General features: G+C 34.3%; 1 protein-coding gene across 11 annotated transcripts in view; it reads left to right on the top strand.

Annotated features, from left to right (window-relative positions):
• EHBP1 (EH domain binding protein 1) overlaps window positions 1-21,944 on the top strand; it is a 412,862-nt gene that overhangs the window by 215,554 nt on the left and 175,364 nt on the right. For 8 of the 11 annotated variants that reach the window (XM_032873810.1, XM_032873813.1, XM_032873809.1 and 5 more), the window contains 3 exons: window positions 14,348-14,452; window positions 15,092-15,214; window positions 19,443-19,683. In XM_032873810.1, coding sequence (XP_032729701.1) covers window positions 14,348-14,452; window positions 15,092-15,214; window positions 19,443-19,683 — 469 coding nt within the window. The remainder of the gene's footprint in view (window positions 1-14,347; window positions 14,453-15,091; window positions 15,215-19,442; window positions 19,684-21,944) is intronic. The other 3 variants (XM_032873815.1, XM_032873818.1, XM_032873817.1) reach the window with 1 other exon arrangement.

Raw genomic sequence — 21,944 nt, 5'->3', positions numbered from 1 at the left:
TGTGTTGCTTTTCCTTGACTTCTGTCATTTACTTGCCTATTGGTGAATGTTTCCAAATTCATGACACTTTGACAGCCATCTCTTGGCTCAACCCCAACTATTACTATCATAATGGTAGTGATAGGGAGAGTTTTCATTAATCACATGACCCATTTACCTCCTTAGCCAAAAATTTCCTTGACTTTCTGAATTCTCGTAATACTCATTTCCACTCCATTTCTAGAAATTTATTATAAAGAATTGAACAGACTTGTATGCAAAGATGGATGTTTTGTCCTCTACAAATTTTGTAAATTAATATTTTCTAATGTATGATTGGCATTTTGATTTCTTGTTCAACCCAAGGTTGTTTAGGAGAATGTATTTTATCATGGGCTTTATAGTTTGTTTCTTTGTTTAAATTTATTCAAATAAAATTCTGAAGACTTTCAAACTTCAGTCTCAGATGAGTGAGGTGATCAGATAAGTGATCTTTGTAGTCTAGATATATGATCTATTTTTGTAAATTTTCCATAAATATCTTTTTACATGTATATTCTATTTGTTGATTCAGCATATATTTATTAGACCAAACCTTAACTTTTTAGTCATTTATATTCTTTTTTTGTATAGTTCATCTGTGAAAGAGAATTTCAATGCTTAATTCTTTAGTGCATAAAAGTTAATTTTCTACTAGTTTCATTATGGATTATAATTTGATTTGCCTGATTTAATGCCTCATGCTGAGAAATTTTGCCTGATGTTAATATTTATAACGCATGCTTTTTTTCTTTTTTTTTTGGTATTTGTATTTTCCTGGTGTATTTATTACTTTGTTTTTAACCTGTATTAAGTGCTTCTCTTATAAACAGTATTTGGTTTATCTGTCTTTATATTCTTTGTCCTTAATAGTTATATTTTTGACAACTACATACTTAATTTCACTTACTACTTTATTTATACTTTTATTTGGGAATTTTCTTACTATTTTTTTCCCATCCACCCCTTAAATTTTACCATTCTCAAATGTTCTTTATTTAAGCATTTGTAAATAGAGTAATTTGGAAGTTAATACATTTTATTTTCATTTTAGTATACTGTCCTCTAAGATAAATAAGCCAGATGGATAAATAAATGAACCTATATTTCTCTACTAACATTAAAAATTAAACAGGGGTACCTGGCTGTCTCAGTTAGTAGAACATGTGACTCTTGATCTCGGGGTTATGAGTTTGAGCTCCACATTGTGTGTAGAGAGTACTTAAAAATAAAGTCTTTAAAAAATAAATAAATGAATAAAACAGTGTGTTGCCTTTACTCATGTAAGACGAGAGATTCAACATTATTTTCTCTTTATTCAAACCTCTCCCTCTAGCCCTTCCTGGCTATTATTTTTATTTCAGTATTTCGCATTTTTAGTAATATATGCAGACATTTACATTACGATTGTAATTGATGCCAGCAACCATTACACAGTACTTTTTAAAAATGTCATGTCTTCCCTATCTTTGAGTTCTTTATTTGGCTAGCTGAAGTACTTCAGGAAAGATACATTAATTACCTTCCTCTACCACCACCGGTGACTTTTTACCTATCTTTCAAAATTTTATTTTATTGACACATACTCTGGGAAACATTTCATGCCCACTTAAGCTTGATCATTCCAGCCCCTGTGCTACTGTTGTACTATTTACAAATATATAGGCATTTTTTTACAGCATGAGTGTTTATAACTGCAGTGGGATATAATTTGATCTTTAAGTTGGAGGATGTGGTTTGTTCTTCATAGATGGCTTTTGCTTAAAACTAAATCTCAACTAGACACTAGTACCATAAGTAGGAATTTTAAAAAACCACATATTTTCATAGCTGTTTTGAGCAGTGTTATAAATTGTGATCAAAAGATCACAGCAGTGGGGGAAAAATGTAATAACAATATGTCAGAAGTTTTATGGTGGTATTGAAAGGAAAAGAAAGGGCATTATTTTTGGTATATGTAATGAAAATATTGAGTAATAATTAGAGTTTATAGCTAAACCCTTGTCTTAGTCTGTTTGGGCTGCTACAACAAAATACCATAGATGGGTACCTTATGAGGGCCCTCTTCTGGGTCACAGACCTCTTGTTGTATTCCTCACATGGTGGAGTGGGGAAAGGAATCTCTTTGGGGCCCCCTTTAGAAGGGCATTAATATTATTCATGAAGGCTCTGTCCTCATGACCTAATCCTCTCCCAAAAGTTCCACCTCCTAATACCATCACATTGGGAATTAAGATTTCAACATACGAGTTTTAGGGGGACACAAACATTTTGACCATAGTAACCCTTATTGCCTAATCATACACATACACCTTATTTTCTAAAATTCGTATTGCATGGAACACTGGGTGTGGTACATAAACAATGAATTTTGGAACACTGGAAAATAAAATAAAATAAAATAATAAAAATAAATAAAATTCTTGTAGGAGGAATAGCTTTCTTTTAGATAGCCTAAAATCCTCTGACCCTAATCAGAGAAGTTGTTTTAATGCAACTTGTGATGATCCAAGATTTCTTTGAAATTTTACTATTTTTGTGTTGTTATTTATTTATGTATTTCTTTTCCCCATTTTCTGAAATTGTTCAAGGTAGAGACTACGTTCTAGTAATTTTTTCATCTCTAGCTTCTGGCACATTGTCTAGAACATATTGAGAATTTAAGATGTGTTAACTGAAAGGCCATAAATCAATGAAGGGACTTCCATTTCCTATTTAAGCCCATACTGATCACTCTTGCTTATTATATTGTTCCATTTATTTGACCTTTACTCATGTACTACCTTTTTCAGGGTAGAGTGGTCCCATTTTATGGAAGGCATGTGATCTGGAGGAGACATAATTCAAAACCTTAAATAATTCAAGACTAGTTTTCTAAAAGTAATGAATGCAAAATGTGTGTTGAGGGAGTAAGGGTAGGTGGAAACAGTGCATGCTCTTAAGTCAATCCACAGTCATTGTAGCATATTTTTCCTTTGATGTTACTTTTTTTTCTCTATTATATTTGCAGAGTATAGTCACTTAAATTAATAGCACCATGTTATGGCAGTTGTTTGGCTTCCTTAGTTTGCATTTTTTAGCACATGTAAATTCCATTCCGAACTTATTATCTTTCAGGATTTTTTTTTTTAGCACCAGCACTACCACTCTAAAAATGTTTTGGTAAAGTAGTTTTAAGATAGTTGAAAAGATATTAAAATTTAACAACAGTAATGTTAAAGCAATAGGTTAGGACTAAACAAAATGAATGCATTTTATAAACGTGGTACAAATAAAGTATGGTGGGTATTTTTATTTACTGGTTAAAGTGGCAGTAGTTTTTTTTTTTTTTTAAGATTTTATTTATTTATTTGACACAGAGAGAGAGGTCACAAGTAGGCAGAGAGGCAGGCAGAGAGACAGGGGGAAGCAGGCTCCCCACCAAGCAGAGAGCCCAACTCGGGCCTCAGTCCCAGGAACCCGAGATCACCACCGGAGCTGAAGGCAGACGCCCAATCCACTGAGCCACCCAGGCGCCCTAAAGTGGCAGTAGTTTAAACACAGCTTATATTCGCTCTTCCTTGCAGTTTTGAAATTGCTGACAGAATGTTTATGGAGGAAGGAATCATTATTTTAAACTTCATCTCTATTAATTATATCTATATATTGCAATATAAATGCATAAAATGCAATCACATATCAATAAAAATTATATGGGTATATTATTTCCCAACTAAGCTGCAAACTTCTTGAGGGAACAGACTATCACAATTATTTTGTGATACTTTAGATTGATATCTAGAGGCTAATCATTTAGTCAGTGATTTATTATGGAATATTGCTGTTAGATCAATAGTAATTAACAAATATTCTGAAATTACGGTCTTTGCTATAAGGTAAATAAAAATTCATGGTATCTGTACTTGGATTGATCAAAAATCTCTACTCTTTTCTGTCTGAGACTAAATTCACTGCTAACTGAAAACATGTTTTAGAACTAGCTCTTAGAAACCTTTTATTGATACTGTTATGTACAGGTGTGTTCTACTAAGAGGTGCAGCACCAGTAAATGGGCAAGGAAGTTTTGAATTAAATTAGAAGAATCAGTGAAATATAGTGGGAATAATAGACCTTGGAGATGGAGAAACAAAGCCTATTAATGGGATAGTTTATTATAGTCAGTATTAGAAAACATGTATGGCTTTAAAACAATCAGTCCTCTGTCTACATATAGCAACCTCAGAATTCATGAACTGCTATATGGCAATATGACCATCTTTAGGATTTCTCTTGAATTTCTGAACACATATCAACAAGAAGAGAAAAAAGATTCCTCCATAAATAACAATGTCCTGTTGAATATAGCTCAGAAAGTCAGGTTCAGCTGAAGCAGTTTATAGCAGAGCATTATTAGAGAAACTCAGACATTATGAAATACCGGAAAGATACCAGTATACTTAAAGCTGTAGCAAAGATAACCAAGGATTTTACTTAGGTTCAACCAGACATTCAGACTAAGCATTAGATTCACTTAGAGAAAGATATTGGAAACACAGAAACACAGCAGCATGCCAGCAGAGCATTCTGTTTTCACTGGAGTCCTCAAAACATCCCAGGTCCTATTTTTTTACCTCTGTCTCCACATGACAGTTTAGGTACAAGGAGACAAGTCCACATAGTTAGAAGCAGGGATTGCCTTGGTTTAGAATCCATGCTGCCCAAGAGCTGGTATCTTTTGAAACATTTAATAGGTATAGTTTCCAGGGTTTCTATAACCGAAATGCCTAGTTAAAAGAGTCCATAATCAGAGAAGCCCAAAACTGACCTTCCGTCAAATATATAGTCCATTCAGTGTCTTCCCATCCAGATGCAGTTTATAAATTAAAATCATTTTTACCATAAGCACTATTGTCTGGTGTTTATTACTCCATTTCCTATAGTTTGTAAAGTTAATTTGGGAGGACGAAGAGTGACATATTGGCTAATTTCAGAGAATATAATCTTAAGCATAGATGGTAGTAGAGGAGATTAACAGTTCATATTTGAAGAGCCAAGGTTGATTATGGGATGCCTTAGCCCTCTAACATTTCATGTCCTACTCACTAGGACTATGAAATGGGGAAAAAATGGGTCTTCCTCCTTTGAGTAGAAGGTCTCTCAGAATGAATTTGGGACTCTGGTCAGAGAATAATACATCCATTAATTTGCTTCTGGTTTTTACCTCGCCATTTACTCTCCAGTACCTAGGATACTAATGAGCAAAATCATAGGCTTGCTATGGGCTCTATAAAATAATAGAATAAAAATGGCCATCTATTTTGCATTCTTTATAAAGGATAAGAATTTCTGGAATACTGCACCTATTATTAGGTATTGAGGTTTGAAAACAGGGTAAAATCAGAGAGCTGGGGGCATTTATGATCCCTTGAGCTAAAAAGTTGACAAGGTATCACAATTACCACCTCTTTAAAGGAATTTGAGACGCTAGGAAGAGAGACCAAAGACAGTAAGAATATCTCCTCCTTGTGTTTAGAACTCAAATGTCGACTCAGAGACCAGAAGTGGCAGGAGATACAGATTACAACTTCAGCCTCCTTTCTGTGTCACTGTTAAACCCTAATTAATGTTGCTTTGTTTGTACTAATGACAACTGAACATTCTCTAAGGCTCCCTGCCTCCCTAGGAAACTCCAGGAGAATTCTGGTGACACTGAGAGCCCATCTGACAAGGCCGGAATGGAAGTAAGAGTTCTGAAGAAAAAGTTAGAAGCGCTCCAGTATTTAGGGGAGGAGCGAGAAAACAATGAATATTCTAAGTACTGATAGGCATTCTTTGAGGATTTGTCCTAGGAATGTGAGGTTGGTTTAACCACGGTAACAGAATAAAGGAGAAAAACCATGTTATCACCTCAATAGATACATAAAGAAGTGTTTGACAAAATGGAGTACCAAGTTTCTCAGCAAGATTTCAATATAAGGGAATTTCTTCATTTTGATAAAAGAACATTAATGAAAAGCTACAGCTAATATCATATGTAATGGTAAAATACTGAATACTTCTCTCCTAAGACTGGGAATGAGGCAAAGATGTTTGCTTTCACCACGTGCGTTTAACATGATACTGGAGATACTAGCAATGTCATAGGATACAAGATTAATATAGAAAAATCTGTATTTTTGTATATGAACAACAAACATTTGGGAAATGAAATTAGCAAAATAATTCCATTTACAGTTGAGGCTAAAAATTCTATAAATAGAAATAAATTTAACAAAAGATACAGAAAAACCTCCACATTGAAAACTGTAACACAATATTGAAGGTAATTACAGAAGACCTTAATAAATGGAGATCTATTCTACACTTATAGATGAAAAGACTCAATATAGTTAAGATTTCAGTCCTCCCCAAGTCAATCTATAGATTCAACCCAGTGCCAATCATAATCCTAGCAGGCTTAAAAAACAAAACAAAACAAAACAAATTGAAAAGCTGACTCTGAAATGTATTTGGAAATGCAAAGGACTTGAATAACAATACAATTTTGAAAAAGAACAGCATCATAATTTTAATACTGCTTGACAGCAAGATTTACTATGAAGGTATAGTAATCAATATGATGTGGTCTTGGCATAGAACAGTGTGGTCTTGGCATAGAACAGTGGAATGAAACAGAAAGTTCTGAAATAGACCAAAAACTTATTTGGCCAATTTTCAGCAAAGGTGCAGCATAATTTAGTGAGGAAAGGAAAGTCTTTTTAACAGATTATTTTGAAATACCCAGATGTTTGTGTGGAAAAGATGAGCCTCAATTCCTACCTTCCAGGATATACAAACATTAATTCAAGGTTGATCATAGACCTAAATGCAAAGGCTAGAACAATAAAGCTTCTGGGGAGAAAAAAAAGAACAGTGTATTTATGACCTGAGGGCAGAGGGTTCATACATAAGACATAGGCAAGTAAACATGAAAGAAAATTTTGATAAATTAACTTTCATCAAAATTAAAAACTCATGCTCATCAAAATAGATAACTGAGAAAATGTATAGGTAAGTCATAGGCCAGAAGAAAATATTCACCAAGTAGATATCGGACAAGTCTTGCATTCAGAATAGATTTTTTAAAATGTTTGACATCTCAGTAGTAAAAACACAACCCTATTTAAAAAAAAAATTTTTTTAAGATTTTATTTATTTATTCGACAGACAGAGATCACAAGTAGGCAGAGAGGCAGGCAGAGAGAGAGGAGGAAGCAGGCTGCCCGCAGAGCAGAGAGCCCGACGCGGGGCCCGATCCCAGGACCCTGGGATCACGACCTGAGCTGAAGGCAGAGGCCCCAACCCACTGAGCCACCCAGGCGCCCCTTAAAAATGTTTTTTAAAAGATTTTATTTTAGGTAACCTCGACACTCAACATGGGGCTAGAATTTACAACCCCAAGATTTAGAGTTGCATGCTCTACTGACTGAGCAAAACAGGTGCTCCAACCCTGTTTTTTTTAAGAAAATGGGCAAAAAAAAATTGTATATGTGGTCCCCAAAGAAAGCTGTATCGCTGGCCAATAATCACATGAAAATGTTCTCAGCATGATTTGTGATCAGGGAAAAGCAGATTAAACTCACAATGAGATAATTCCACACCCAGTAGAATGGTTATAATTTAAGACTAGCAATACTAAATATTGGCAAGGATGTGCACTAACTGGAACTCTCATCCATTTTTGGTAAAGTATGTAATAAATGGTATGATCACTTGAGGAATTTCTTATAACACTAAACATATGCTACCTCTGACCCAGCAGTTCCACTCCTTGATGTGTATCCAAAAAAAATGAAAACACATGGCCACAAAAAAGATTTGTACGAAAATGTTCATAGCATTTTTATTCATAGTAGCCCTGAACTGGAAACAGCTCAGGTATACATCAATAGGGCAGTGGCTAAATGAACTGTAGCATAGTTGACCCTTGAACAACATGGGGGTGAGGGGTGTCAACTCCCTGGATAGTTGAAAATCCATTATAACTTTTAACTCCCCATAAACTCAGCTACTAATAGCCTACTATTTTTTTTAATTTATATATATATTTTTTATTTGTTTGACAGATTACAAGTAGGCAGAGAGGCAGGCAGAGAGAGAGAGAGGAGGAAGCAGGCTCCCTGCCGAGCAGGGAGCCCGATGCGGGGCTCGATCCCAGGACCCTGGGACCATGACCTGAGCCGAAGGTAGAGGCTTTAACCCACTGAGCCACCCAGGTGCCCCCTAATAGCCTACTATTAACCAAAAGCCTTATTGATAATATAAACAATTGATTAACCCTTGTTTTATATGTATTATATACTGTATTTTTACAATAAAGTAAGCTAGAAAAAAGAAAATGTTATGAAGAAAGTCATGAGGAACATACATTTATTTATAGGACTGTACTGTAAGAATTGAAAAAAAATCTAGTATCAGTGGACCTGCACAGTTCAAACTCATGTTCAAGGGTCAGCTGTATATTCATGAATGGAATGCCTTTCAATAAAAATGAACAGTTGTTATGTTCAACATCATGGATGTATTTCAAAACCATTATGCTGAATGTAATAAGTCCATTTATGTGAAGTTCTGAAAGAAGCAAAAACCAATCCTGTGTGATGGTGTTAGCCTGTGGGTTTGGGGATTGATTGAAAAGAGGCATGAGAAAACTCAAGGGGGTGATGCAAATGTTCTGGATCTTGGGTTACATTAGTGTATACATTTATCAAAATTCATTGAATTACATAATTTAAAGTTTGTGCCTTTCTTGTACGTGCATTTGTAAAATACTGGTGGTAGGTAACGTAAAAATATTGTAAGTAAGTATGTTAGATTAGTAAGAAAATAAATTCTTTTCAACTTGCTGTTTTATTGATTGGTGTGATAGCTAGTCTCCAAAGATTGTCTCCAGTGAACCATTCTTCCTACGATTCATGCCCTTTGGTAGTCCTCTCTCTTACATCTGGGCTAGCCCTGAAGTGACACTTTGTAACTTAAAAAGCCAAGTCATAAAGTGCCTCATATCATCTGCCTGGCCCTCTTATAAAGAATGCTTAGGGGAAAGCCAGCTGCCATGTTAAAAAGTCCAGCTATCCTGAAATGCTGTGCTGAGAGGAACTCCAAATTAGCTATGTGGACAGGACACTTTGGGAGAGAGATATGCATGGCCAGCATCCACTTGTTCCTGCTTTCTCAACTGAAATACCAAACATGCAAGTAGAGAACCTATTTTGGATATCAAGTCCAGTTTAAACTTTTAAATGACTTCAGCCCCAGCCACCATCTAACTGTAATAAACCATCCCACTGAGTCCAGTCAACCCATAGAAGTGTGAGGGACAGTAATTTCTTTTAAGCCACCAAATTTTGGTGTGATGGCTTAAACTATAACACTTAGATAGGTAAATGAAATATAACTAGATACATGTATAGATACATAGATAGATATGTAGATAAACACATATGCTTTAAAAATACAGGTATTTCTGGCTCTACAAATATGGTGCCAATTATTATGACTCATTCAGTTCATTCACTCCTTCATTTGTTCACATGTGTTAAGTTCCAGCCATGCTAAAAACTGCTGTTTCACAGATGAAAGATGAACATGACATAGACACACAGCTATTTAATTCCATTTTTTGTGTAAGTGTGTGAGGGGAATGTCTCAGGTCATTAGGGTGAAAGTGCCCAGTAGTCAAATGAATCTGCATTTCTGTGTTAGGTTAAGCCAGGAGAGTAGATGAATTTTTCCAGAAAGAGCAAATTTAGGGAGGGAAAAAAAAAAAAAGACCAATGATGGAGTTCTAGGGAATAGATAATATTTAAGAGGTAGAGGGAAGAATAGTTACTATTAAATGAGACCAAGACAGAACTATCAAAGAGATAGGAGAAAACCATGTGATACTATTGTCCTGGAAGGAATTTCAAGGAAGGAAGGACTAATCACATTTATTCATACAGAGTTCAAGTATGATAAGAGCTGACAGGTATCTAGTGTACGTGCCATCTAGACTATACAATGGTGACCTGAGAGCAGTTTTGGAAAAGGGGATGGATAAAGGTGGGAAAAAAAGGTGCAATGAGTTGAAGAATGAATGGTAGGTGAGAAATTGTGGACTACTGTTATAAAGTTGTTTTCTTACAAGGTTTAAGAGGGTCTGACTAAACTAGAAAAGGCTGATGGTTGAGGGGTGTATCTAAAAAATTGGGAGGAACTTGATCATATTAATACGCTACTAAGGTTTACTAATTAATTAAGAGGGAGGTGTTGGAGGTCCTGGGGACAGACTTCTCAATGTCATCTTTTCTACCTGAAGTAGCCCCTCCTTTCTCCATTGTGATGCACCATGAGATTAAAAATCATATTATTAAACCCATTAGTTATATCAAATATTTATGTACTTGAGCCTGTGAGAAAAATGACATTTTTTGAACCATGACTCTGCCAGGAAGCTGAAAGGTTACCCTCTTAGACCATCTTAAAATGAGATAGAACTGTACTGAATATTATTATGCTTTAGAGAGAACAATGAGGATGCTACAAGATTTGCAGGTATGTTCTAGCTCTAGGCAATTTATTTTTTCTTCTTTTAACTCAGCTACAGTCTTTTTCAAAAGGAAGACATCACCTACTCTTAATGCCACCACCCCAACTACCTTTTTTGTTCAGTGTGATAATCTCTTGTGGTCAATTTCTATCTTCTTTTGCCTTACTAAACTAAAGGAGAGTCTCAAATTACTTGACCCTTTGCTTCGATTGCCTGCCCCTAATTTAGTTTTCCTTTTTGTTCTCACCAATGTGAAGCAAGTCCAGAATAATACACTGTTGCTACGACTAAGTATTACAGTACAAGTTTATTGCTCAATTTGAGTAGCACTGGGGTAGAAATTTGTACTGTTACATAGTATTCTTAGCATTTTTCAAATGTATAAATATTTGGTGAAACCAGACCATAATAAAAAGTAATACAGTATTATATAAATATTTTGGGCCAGGAAGGGTTTTGGTCAAGGTAATATACTACTGAGAAAGCTTCCTGCTTAAAACAATTCTGGGGATGGGGACACCTGGGTGGCTCAGTTGGTTAAGCAGCTGCCTTCGGCTCAGGTCATGATCCCAGCGTCCTGGGATCGAGTCCCACATCGGGCTCCTTGCTTGTCAGGGAGCCTGCTTCTCCCTCTGCCTCTGCCTGCCATTCTGTCTGCCTGTGCTTGCTCTCTCTCCCTCTCTCTCTCTGACAGATAAATAAATAAAATCTTTAAAAAACAATTCTGGGGATAAATCTTTGTCATAAGTCTTTTAAAATTTTAACTTTTTTCCAGTTATATATTTTAAAATACATTGGCTATGGGAAATTAAAAAGACAGAAAAGTGGTTTAATTTATTTATTTTTTTATTTTTGTTCTGGAAGAGGAGGAGGGAAGCGGAAGAGCGAAAGAGAGAATCTTAAGCAGACTTCATGCCCAGTGCAGAGCCTGATGTGGGGCTCAGTCTTACACCCTGAGATCATGACCTTAGCCCAAATCAAGAGTCAGACACTTAACCAACTGAGCCACCCAGGTGCCCTGAAAAGTGCTTTTTTAAAGGGAGAAATACATAACAAAATTATTTTGGGTTCCAGACCAATATCTGTATCTGCCAGTTGAATTATTTCCATGGAAGTTTCACAGGCACCTGTAGCTTGGTATGTTCTGAACTGAATAGCCCCCATCACAGTAATAGAATACTATCCACATAGTCATCCAAGATAGAGAGCTGGCACTTGTCCTAGATTTCTTTCCCTATCCCTCACATCAAATTAACCGCCAAATCTATGTTCTTAATTTATTCTTTAATTAGCAAGTATTTATTGATTGCCTCTTTTCTTGGAATGGTGTTGCTGAACTACTCATCTTCTTTCTTCCTGTCCTGTTTTTTTTTTTCCAAATGCCGCCACCATGTTGCTGCTGGAGTGATGTTTCTAAAATATACATTTTGATTTTTCAGTGGATTCCCATAGTTCTCAGAGTAAAGATCACATTCTTTGGCTTGACCACAATAATCTTAGAATAGGACATTTGCGAACCTCATCTCATTCTGTTTTCCACCTCTGGCATCTTAGACCCCATACAACTTGCAGTTCTTCAAATGTGTCTTGTTCTCATTTATCTCTGTTTTGTCCTGTAGAATGCTCTCCATTTCTTCTTTTATAATAATAATAATAATAATGATGATGATGATGATGTCTTGGATTAGCTCAAATTTAAATAAGTTCAGAAGGCCTTCCTGACCTTAGAATGAGCTATCTGCCTCTTTTCCAGTTTCACATGGCCTGTAATGCATATCTCAGTCATAATATTTATCATACTTATCATATAATGTATAATGCTTCACTTACCTATCCCACAAAAATATAAAGCGATGAGGCAGGTATTACCAAAGATATATAACAAGTTTTTGATAAATATTTATTAAATAGGTAAATGATATTTCTTTGGAGGTTGCCTCTTATTATGATTTGAATTAACACTTATTTGCATGCCAAATAGAGAAAGTATTGGTATAGCTAAACAGAATTACCTTTCACTTTGTTAATATGAATGAAAGGTCTAGAAGCAGAAGTTCTAGGAGGAATGGAAAGTTTAGCTGCTGTTGTTAATATTTCTTTTTTCATGCTTCCAAAGTTAAGAATCATTTGCAAATTTTAAATAATATGTAACTAGTATTAAATGAAAAAAGTCAGTCATGCACTGGTAACTACTTAACACTGATCCTCTATCCCGTTATATTTCCTTAAAAATTACCAAGTTATAACTATCTGTGAGAGGTAAAGGATCTAGTTTATGGATGAGCTCTATCTTATTGAGTTTACTAGGTTGAGTGAGAGTGGGGTTTAAAACCGTTGGCAGAATAAAATGAAAAAAGACATTTTATAAAGTCTGACTATCCAACTCTTACTATTCAAAATCACTCAAAGAATTCAGCTGGTATTGTGTTTACTCCTTACGTTCTGTGGTTTACATGACCATCTCAAGCAATTTTATTCACGCAAAATGTATTTCTCATCAAGACAGAAGAATTGAATAAGTTTATCACATTTGTGTATATATTTAGCTCAAAGATCTGTAAAATAACACTAGTATTTCTGACCATCTAATACTCCAATAGTCATTTTCTAAGCCTGTTTCAATATTAATTTGTATTTTTATACAATATAAATTCCAGGAGGACAGTGCCATGTATGTTTTTTTCATCTTTGTGTCCCAAGGATAATACTTGGCACGGAGTGATAAATATTTATTCAACAACAAATGAATGGCTGAAGACAACCTTATTACAACTGTGTATTCTGTGATTTAGTTTAAATGAAATTTAGAATGTGTACTTAGATTCATAGTGTTAACACAATTTTTAAAGCTGAATTTACAACTCTTTTCTATTTTTAACTATTTTTTTTTTCTTTCCCACTGAATAATCTTGACCTGTTTGATTTGTCCTAATACCTAAGCTATTCCCAGGTTGTAACTTTGGAAACAGCAAGGATTAACTAGAGTACCCTACTAGGCTTTTGTTATTTTTTTTTTTCCAGTTAATTTTCACTTAGTGAATGATAATTACACATATTGAGTTGTCCAAAATTTTTATGACTCATGTTAAAAAATTTTACTTACGCACAAAATGAATTCTTATTTTAATATTTTTCAATCTAACCTTTTGTTTCTTATTGGCTAAATTGTAAGATTTTCTAAAACTAATACTCAAGAGTTCCCATAAAAGAAAAGTTGCTGTAGAAAATAGTAACTATTGCCTGCTCTTATTTTGTGCTGATTTTTAAAATTCTAGAACATGAACAAGTATTTTTCTGTTCATGATTCGTGTAGATAAACTCTTAAAACCTTTAGCTTACGTTTATAATATGAAACAAATAGTACTTTTTTCCTGTAGTTATCAGCGGACATTTTTAATTGTTCTAACATGCATTTAAACCACTGTTTTATGTGCTCGCTTCGGCAGCACATATACTAAACCACTGTTTTATAAATACAACATGAAGTTGCTAAAGCCAATGTCAGCCTCTTGAGTTATTATCTTTGTTTTGTGTTTATTAACATAGATGTTATATTAGTAACATAAATTTAACAAAATGTTTTCGATTTTAAAATATGAGTACAACGTCACTTTCCGTTAAATACATCTGCTATAGTCCATCAAAATAACATCCTCTGTATGTATTTCCTGATTAACCAAACATCCCCTCTCTTTGTCTTTTTGAGTAACAGCATGCTTCTATGGCTCTTTAATTAAATGACCTTACCTTACATTTGTCTCGACTGGCTTCTGTTTACAGAAATTGTAAACCAATTGAATGCTCTGAGCAGCTTAGATGAAGATCAAGATGACTGCATAAAGCAAGCAAATATGCCTTCAGCTAAATCAGCCAGTTCCTCTGAAGGTCTAAGAGCTTCTTCCTTTCTTTCTGCTTCTGATTGCCTGTATTTAGTGTGACCTGCTACCTCTTGACTTCTGTCTGTATTTATTAGCTGTCAGTTTTGTCTTTGTGCTTTTCCTTAAATGTTTTCTTTGGTAATTTGTAGCGTACCAACAGACAACAACAATACTTACCATCTTTAGCAAAGCCTTATAACAGTATCCTTGATAGGCAGTGATTTAGAAACATCTTTAAGATAATTGATTATATAACATGGCATATTTCTTCAGCTAGCTTATATATTATAACTTTACTGTCTTTAAAATATTTGCTTATGTTAAACCCGTTTGAATTATTCATATTTAGAACTGGAGGATATTCTTCTAAGAATCAGCACTTTATTGGATTAAATTAGACTGATGAAAGTTTCTCTAGTTCATTATCTGATATAATTTTCTAATCAATATGCATGTATTTGTTTTATTTGAAAATGTTGGTATGCTACAAAATACATGAATGGCATTCTGCCATAGGTAAATGCTATGTCTTATTATTTGCAGGTATTATTAGTGTGAATTTTTACAATTTGAAATATTTTTTCAATGATCAGGAATTATACTTAACTACAGTCATAGTGAACTAACACATAACGTTTACTTTCAGAGCTTATCAACAAACTGAACTTTTTGGATGAGGCAGAAAAGGACTTGGCCACTGTGACTTTAAATCCATTTGGTGATCCTGATGTAGCAGAATTAAACCCATTTGGAGATCCTGACTCAGAAGGTAACGAGTTTTTTTCTGTACCTTTAAAAGTCTTTATAAAGCCAAGTTCAGTCTTGTATTGAATCTTGAATTCGATCAAGTATAATCTTGAATTGTAATGTAGGAAGAGATTTTTTTTTAAAGATTCAAAATAATTTTTGTTTATGATGATATTGTATTTAATGCAGTTGATTAACAAATCTGGGTAGCTTCCACTGAATAAAGAAAAAAGAAACCTTTACATAAACATTTACATGGGGTTTATTTTTTTTTTAATTCCAGTATAATTAACATGCAGTGTTACATTGGTTTCAGGTGTACCAAACAGTGATTCAGCAATTCTATTCATTACTCAGTGCTCATCACGATAAGTGTAATCTGAATCCTCGGCACCTATTTCACCCTTCCTCTTTACCCACCTCTACATGGGGGTTATTTTTAAATAATAGTTTGGTCAAGTTAGATGGTAAAGCTCTAATGTTAGAGATGACCGTGTTTCAACTAGCTGGCATATAGTAAAGTCTCATTAGATTAGTCTGTCAAGTAGGGTCAAGTTGTGACACGTGCTGATATTGGGGTTTGGGATGGCTTCTCCCTCTCTCAGTGCCTCTGCCCTTTCTGCAGAGTCCAGTGAACTCCCCCACCCCCACTCCATGTCTTGGGCTGAGAATTATAGTAAGTAGTAAGAGTAAGTTGTGCATGTAAATAGCATGAAGCGAAAAGGAGATTGAAAACTCCTGCAGTCATATATACAACATACTTGTGAGGAATACATCCACGGAATTTTTTTTTTCCTGAGTCATTTTTCTTTTCAAGTAGTTTTGAACTCTTAAAGCCTAGATAAGAACTGTTGAAGAAGTGAGACCTCTGTTTAATTAAACTTTTTTCAAAGTAAATGCAAGAATGATTAGCCAGTGTGTACATCTTTTAGACTGCTCTTATGAAATCCTCATGAGCTTTGAAGAATTTTGTTACTACCTGTCATGGTGAAAATGAGGTTTTAACTTCAAGATTTACTCTTATTGGAGCAATATCATTTTGTAACCCATTTCTCCTTCTCATCCTTTACTTTCTCCCTTCTTACTAGATTCTAAATTCATAAATTTAATTTAATGAGATTTTTTTTGTTTGTGAGTGGTATATATTAAGAATGAATTTTAAATGTCAATGGTTGTAATAAATCTTAGAAGTAATCTACTTCAGCTGCCTCTCTTTTCATAGATTAGGAAGCGGAGGCCCAGAGGAATTTGCTGATTTGAACAAAAACTTTAGGCAAATGGAAGCGGAGTTGGAGCTAAGATTCTGAATTACTGTCTTCTTTTGACCATATGGCTTCTTCTCAATTGTATACTACATCCATCTGAGTTTCCTGAGTTTTCAGAATATTACCAAAATATTTTGAGATATCAGTATTTGAGCTTTCCATTTCAAAGTGAAATAAAAATAGTTTAAAAAATATATATGGGTCTGTTTTCTGAGAAATATATATAGAAAGTATAGAAAGGAGTAGCAGGTAAAACGTAATACAGCATTTCTATTTAGGCGAGTTTAGTCAACCTGATTCAGAATCTTTAACCATGCCTATAGAGCTAAAAAAAAAAAAAATGTGACAACCAATATTTTCTTTAAATATACTCTTCTTAGAGTCTTTGGTCTAAGTATTTTCTAATATGAGAATACTTGTTTTTTAGAAATAGTTTTTTAATTTTTATTGATGAAAATCGGCATCCTCAAGTAACAAAAGCATTTGAGGAAAAAATAATTTGTTGAGTTGTTTAGGTGGTTCTTTTATTTGCTTTTATAGCTTCAATTCTTCTCTTATATTCATGACATTCTGTGCTTCAGTGACTGTCTTAGAAAGTTATTAAATGTGTTTGTTAGCTTTTATATAAAATAATCTCATTTTAAACCCTCCTTTGTTGCCATTTCTGTCATCTTCAAACTGTGCTCTATAGTTTGAATACTGTCTTGCTTTTGGTTTTGTAACTGATGAATTTGCTTGGATCAATTTTTGCAATCCTTTTCCTGAAAGTAAAAATAAAAATCTTATTTCCGCTGACCAGTTTTGTCGGTTTCTCAAGCATTTGAGACTTGATATTTCTTAATAAAAATTGAATAGGCAGAAATTTTCCAGCCTCTTTTCCCCTATAAAGAAAAGAAAATGCCTTGTTTACATTACTATAAAGAATCTAATGAAGTGTTAAGTTTGAATATTATCCTGGTGTTTAAAAAGTTAGTTACTGTGTCTCTTCTCTAGAGTAGTCTAGATTTAAATTTAAATTTAAAATTTAGGATTTATTTAAATTCATTTCAGTATTATGATTTTATGAATTCTCTTTCACACTTTTTAATTGCTTTTCCAAGGTGTATAGAATTTCAGTTCAGAGGTTTTTCTCCAATATAAAGACATAATAAGTTTTCTGGGCTAATGTCTACAGTATAAGTAAAAGGAGCTTGACTTTAAAATATAAAAATCATAAACTTGTCAGTCATGAAATTTGTATAATAATTGGATTAAATTGTTTGAAGTCACTTATGAAATAGTTATTTTTCTTGAGAATTTCAGTAATCAGTTTTTTGCCTTCTATTTTGTCAGAATTGCATGGCATAATTAAAATCAACTTTTAAACTACCCTTTGATTGTTAGCTTTCTTAAACTTCTCCAGTCTGGGAAAACATTGTTTTTATCAGCAGAATCTGTGACCAGATATTGGACAGTTTTATTATAAATTCTAGTTTTGTTTTAAAATATTAAGACACATTTAAAAAAATAAAATATTAAGACACATAAGGAAAAGGCTGGTACTAAGCACTTCATAAGTATTGTTGGAGAACATGATGCTATTGTAGTTCTTTTTGTGCTGGGAGTCAGAATTTTATTTTAAGGGTACCTTGGTTTTCAAAATGAAATTTAAAATAAAATTTAGAAAAATTTAGTGTAACATATCTATCAACTTATCAATATGACTTTAGTGTAGCGCTTTCTACATGAGATTCTTATGTTAGTCCTTTACATTACTAAATAGAGTACTTATTGGATCAAAGTTATATTGAAAAAATCAACCCATCTCATTAAAAGCTCTAAATTTTAAGGTCTTATAGCATACAGAAACTTACTCTTGGAAGGCTTTGCGAAACGAATTCAGTGATACATGGGTATATATTTGATACAGTCCAGAGTGAATTTTTAGTTCCCTGAGTGGTCTCTGCTTCTGTAGCTACCAAAACCAACTTCAAAATTTAATCCACTTTATGTTCTTAAAAACGAATGTATTTTATATCAGTTTAAGATGGCAAGCTAGTATAGGCAAATAAAATAATAATAGAATTGTCCTCTAGGAAGGTTAAAATTTCAAATATTAGAAATTGTAATGCTAATAATATTAGAGACTCCAAGGCTATTCCAGAGATGCCATTTTAGGGGCGCCTAGGTGGCTCAGTTGGTTAAGTGTGTGACTCTTGATTTTGGATCAGGTCATGATCTCAGGGTTGTGAGATCAAGCCCATGTTGGACTCCATGCTGGGTGCAAAGCCTGCTTAAGATTCTCTGTCTCAACTATCATATGATCTCCCTGATATGAGGAAGTGGAGATGCAACGGGCGAGGATATTAGGGGGGTAGGAGAAGAATAAATGAAACAAGATGGGATCGGGAGGGAGACAAACCAAAAGAGACTCTTAATGTTACAAAACAAACTGAGGGTGGCCAGGGGGAGGTGGGTAGGGAGAGGTTGGTGGGGTTATGGACATTGGGGAGGGTATGTGCTATGGTGAGTGCTGTGAAGTGTATAAACCTGGCGATTCACAGACCTGTACCCCTGGGGCTAATAATACATTATATGTTTATAAAAATTTTTTTTTAAATTAAAAAAAAAATCCATAATACTTTGTTGAAAAAAAAATTTAAAAAAAATAATATAATTTTAAAGCTAAAAATAAAAAGATTCTCTGTCTCCCTCTCTCCATGCCTCCTCCCCCTCTCCCCTTGTAAATAAAATAAAATAGAATTAAATTAAATTAAAAAATAAAAATAGCCTGTTCAAAGCTACCGTTTGAGGGAGCAGCATTCCTGGAGAAGTAGACAAAGATCTCAGGTAACACATCTTCTGAACTTAGCCCCTCTAAAATGTATTGTTGTTTTGACCCTTTCAGCCTCATTGAGTATTAATTAAAGATTATTTTTGTAAACACTAAGAATATAAGAAAATATGAGATAGTATTTTAATTCATTTTTTGCTATTGTTTTATAGAACCCATCACTGAAACAGCATCACCTAAAAAATCAGAGGAATCTTTTTATAGTAATAGCTATAATCCCTTTAAAGAGATACAAACTCCACAGTATTTGAACCCATTCGATGAGCCAGAAACTTTTGTAACTATAAAGGACTCTCCTCCGCAGTCTACAAAAAGAAAAAATATAAGACCTGTGGACATGAGCAAGTACCTCTATGCTGATAGCTCTAAAACAGAAGAAGAGGAGTTGGATGAGTAAGTACATTTTATTCTGCAATCATCATAAGTCAGTCTCTATGTTTAAAGAGATGATTCTGTAATAGTTTTACATTGGTAAAAAGAGTTCTGTCCCAGCATTAATACACAGTTTACAAGTTAGTATCTATCTCATGTCCATCTGAATTTTTATGATTTTGATGCTTATTCTTCCACCCTCTTCCATGTGAACGTATGTGCACCCTAAATTAACGACGGAGAGAAGTATGTTATTGAAATCTCTAGTTAGAATTCCAATTGTGTCTTCTCACAAAAACCACATTATAAATGGTGCTTAGGTGTTTCTAATCAGTTACTGTAGGCATTACACTTCAATAATGTTAGGTTCTCTTGTGGGAACCAAGTCGTCATTTATGATATCATTTTGATGAGAACACTTACTGTCAAATGCCAAACAAGACCATAGCAATTATAAATTAGGAATTGTCTTCATTTGAGTTATTATTCTTACCGAAATAGGAGTGTTATTGTTACAAGCTCATTTTAAAAAGTCAGTATGATTAGGGCTGCCATTTTACTCAAATTTAGGGTGAAGATAGGAGAAGGCTGTATGCACATGGTATTCTGGAGTTACACAGTCCACAGCCTGTGTGGCTGCAGATTGTGGCCCTGAGTGTGTTAAACAGCAACAACAAAACTTCCACCTCTAGCTGGAGGTGGAAGTAATAGATGAAGTAATAGACTGGATATAGCTTCTTGTCTTAAAAAACTAAAAAGCTGAATGAAATATATGAAAAAATGGTTTTCAGATATTGTATGCAAATAGCACAGGGCAGTGATTTCTGAGAGAACAGAAACAAAAGTGAGCCCTGTGCTTCTCCAAGCTTTATTTATGGGAGAGAATTTCCAACTCTAGTTCAGGGAAGAAGAGCCTAAAAGTCCTAGTAATCTTTCATGGATTGAGGAAACAGTTTGGACTTTGGGGGTACTGAGGAGATAGAATAGAATTGTGGACAGGGTATCTGAGAGGAGAGAGCTACTCAGAAACTGAGTTTCAGAGATCTATAGAAGGTTCCCCCTGAGACTTTAGCTAAGTATTGATGAGAGCATACATATGAGGAAATTATTAAGGACAAAGAATCTCACAGAAACATCCCTGGAGTTCACCCAGGACCAAGAATAGTTTGTTTCCAAGCAGTTCCTTATACATGGGACATCAAGTCAGGTCCTCATCAGAGTGTCTCAAAAATGTGGTGAGATTAGCCCTGAAGTAAAGGCTGTTCTGGGCTTGCCTAACAGAGCTTAAAAGCAAGGCTCAAAGAATCAGAATATTTCCAAGTAACTTACCTGCACGTCATGCAGATAAACCAGAGATACCAAAAGGAATACCAAAAAATCCAGCACCCAAAACATAAAATTGACAGTGTCCAACAACCAGTCAAAAATCTGTCAAGCATATAAAGAAGCAGGAAGACCTGACCCATCATGAGGAGGAAACTCAGTCATTAGGTATGGATGCAGAAATGACACAGATGTTGATGGAATTAATAGAAGAGTAATTATATGTTTACTTGTAGTAAGGCTATATGGGTCTTTGTTTTTCTCAGAAATATGTGAATTTTAGTATATTAAGATTATTTAGATCTTGCGAAAAATAGTTATTCCTTTAAAAATACAGTTTAATAGGAAAACCTTTCAAAATAATGGGGATATTATAGACTGAGAGGGAATTAAAAAAAAAAAGTCTCCTGTATGAATGTTGGGAGCAATTGCTTGGTGTTAAGAAAGAAAGGCCATTTCTTTCCTGTGCATTGTCAGCTCTTGTTTTGAGCACTATTTTACTTCTGGGTGCTGCTCTTTACAAGGGGCATTGATGATTCAGAGCATTAAAAGAATAGAGCAAGAGTCATCAAAATGTCCAGAAACCACATCAAAAGAGGGCATAGGGACATAGATATTATTTTAGAGAACTACAATAACCAAATTCAAATATTTTAAAGACTTGCTTTGAAGAATGAAGTAGTTGACTTGTTTTCTGTTGCTTTGGAACTGCATTTCTCAAGCTTTTTCCATTTTACACCACATGGACTGTGATTCTCACATGTGCTACATGCTTCCATGGGCCTAGTTATATTTTAATAAAACCTAAAAAAGTTCTCACTTTCTATAAGTACATGGAAATACATGGTAGTGATCAGCTGATTCCAAACCTAGGTTTAGATTTCAATACTGATTAATAACTATAGGGGTTGAAAAAGTTAGCTCAACTCTTACTAAAGTTATATCTGTTTTCTTTGAAA

Source organism: Lontra canadensis, unplaced genomic scaffold (genome assembly GCF_010015895.1).
Source record: "Lontra canadensis isolate GAN:19392208 unplaced genomic scaffold, GSC_riverotter_1.0 scaffold50, whole genome shotgun sequence".
Classification (NCBI taxonomy): domain Eukaryota; kingdom Metazoa; phylum Chordata; class Mammalia; order Carnivora; family Mustelidae; genus Lontra; species Lontra canadensis.
Note: the sequence above shows the minus strand (reverse complement) of the source record. Positions and strands in the feature narration are given on the sequence as shown.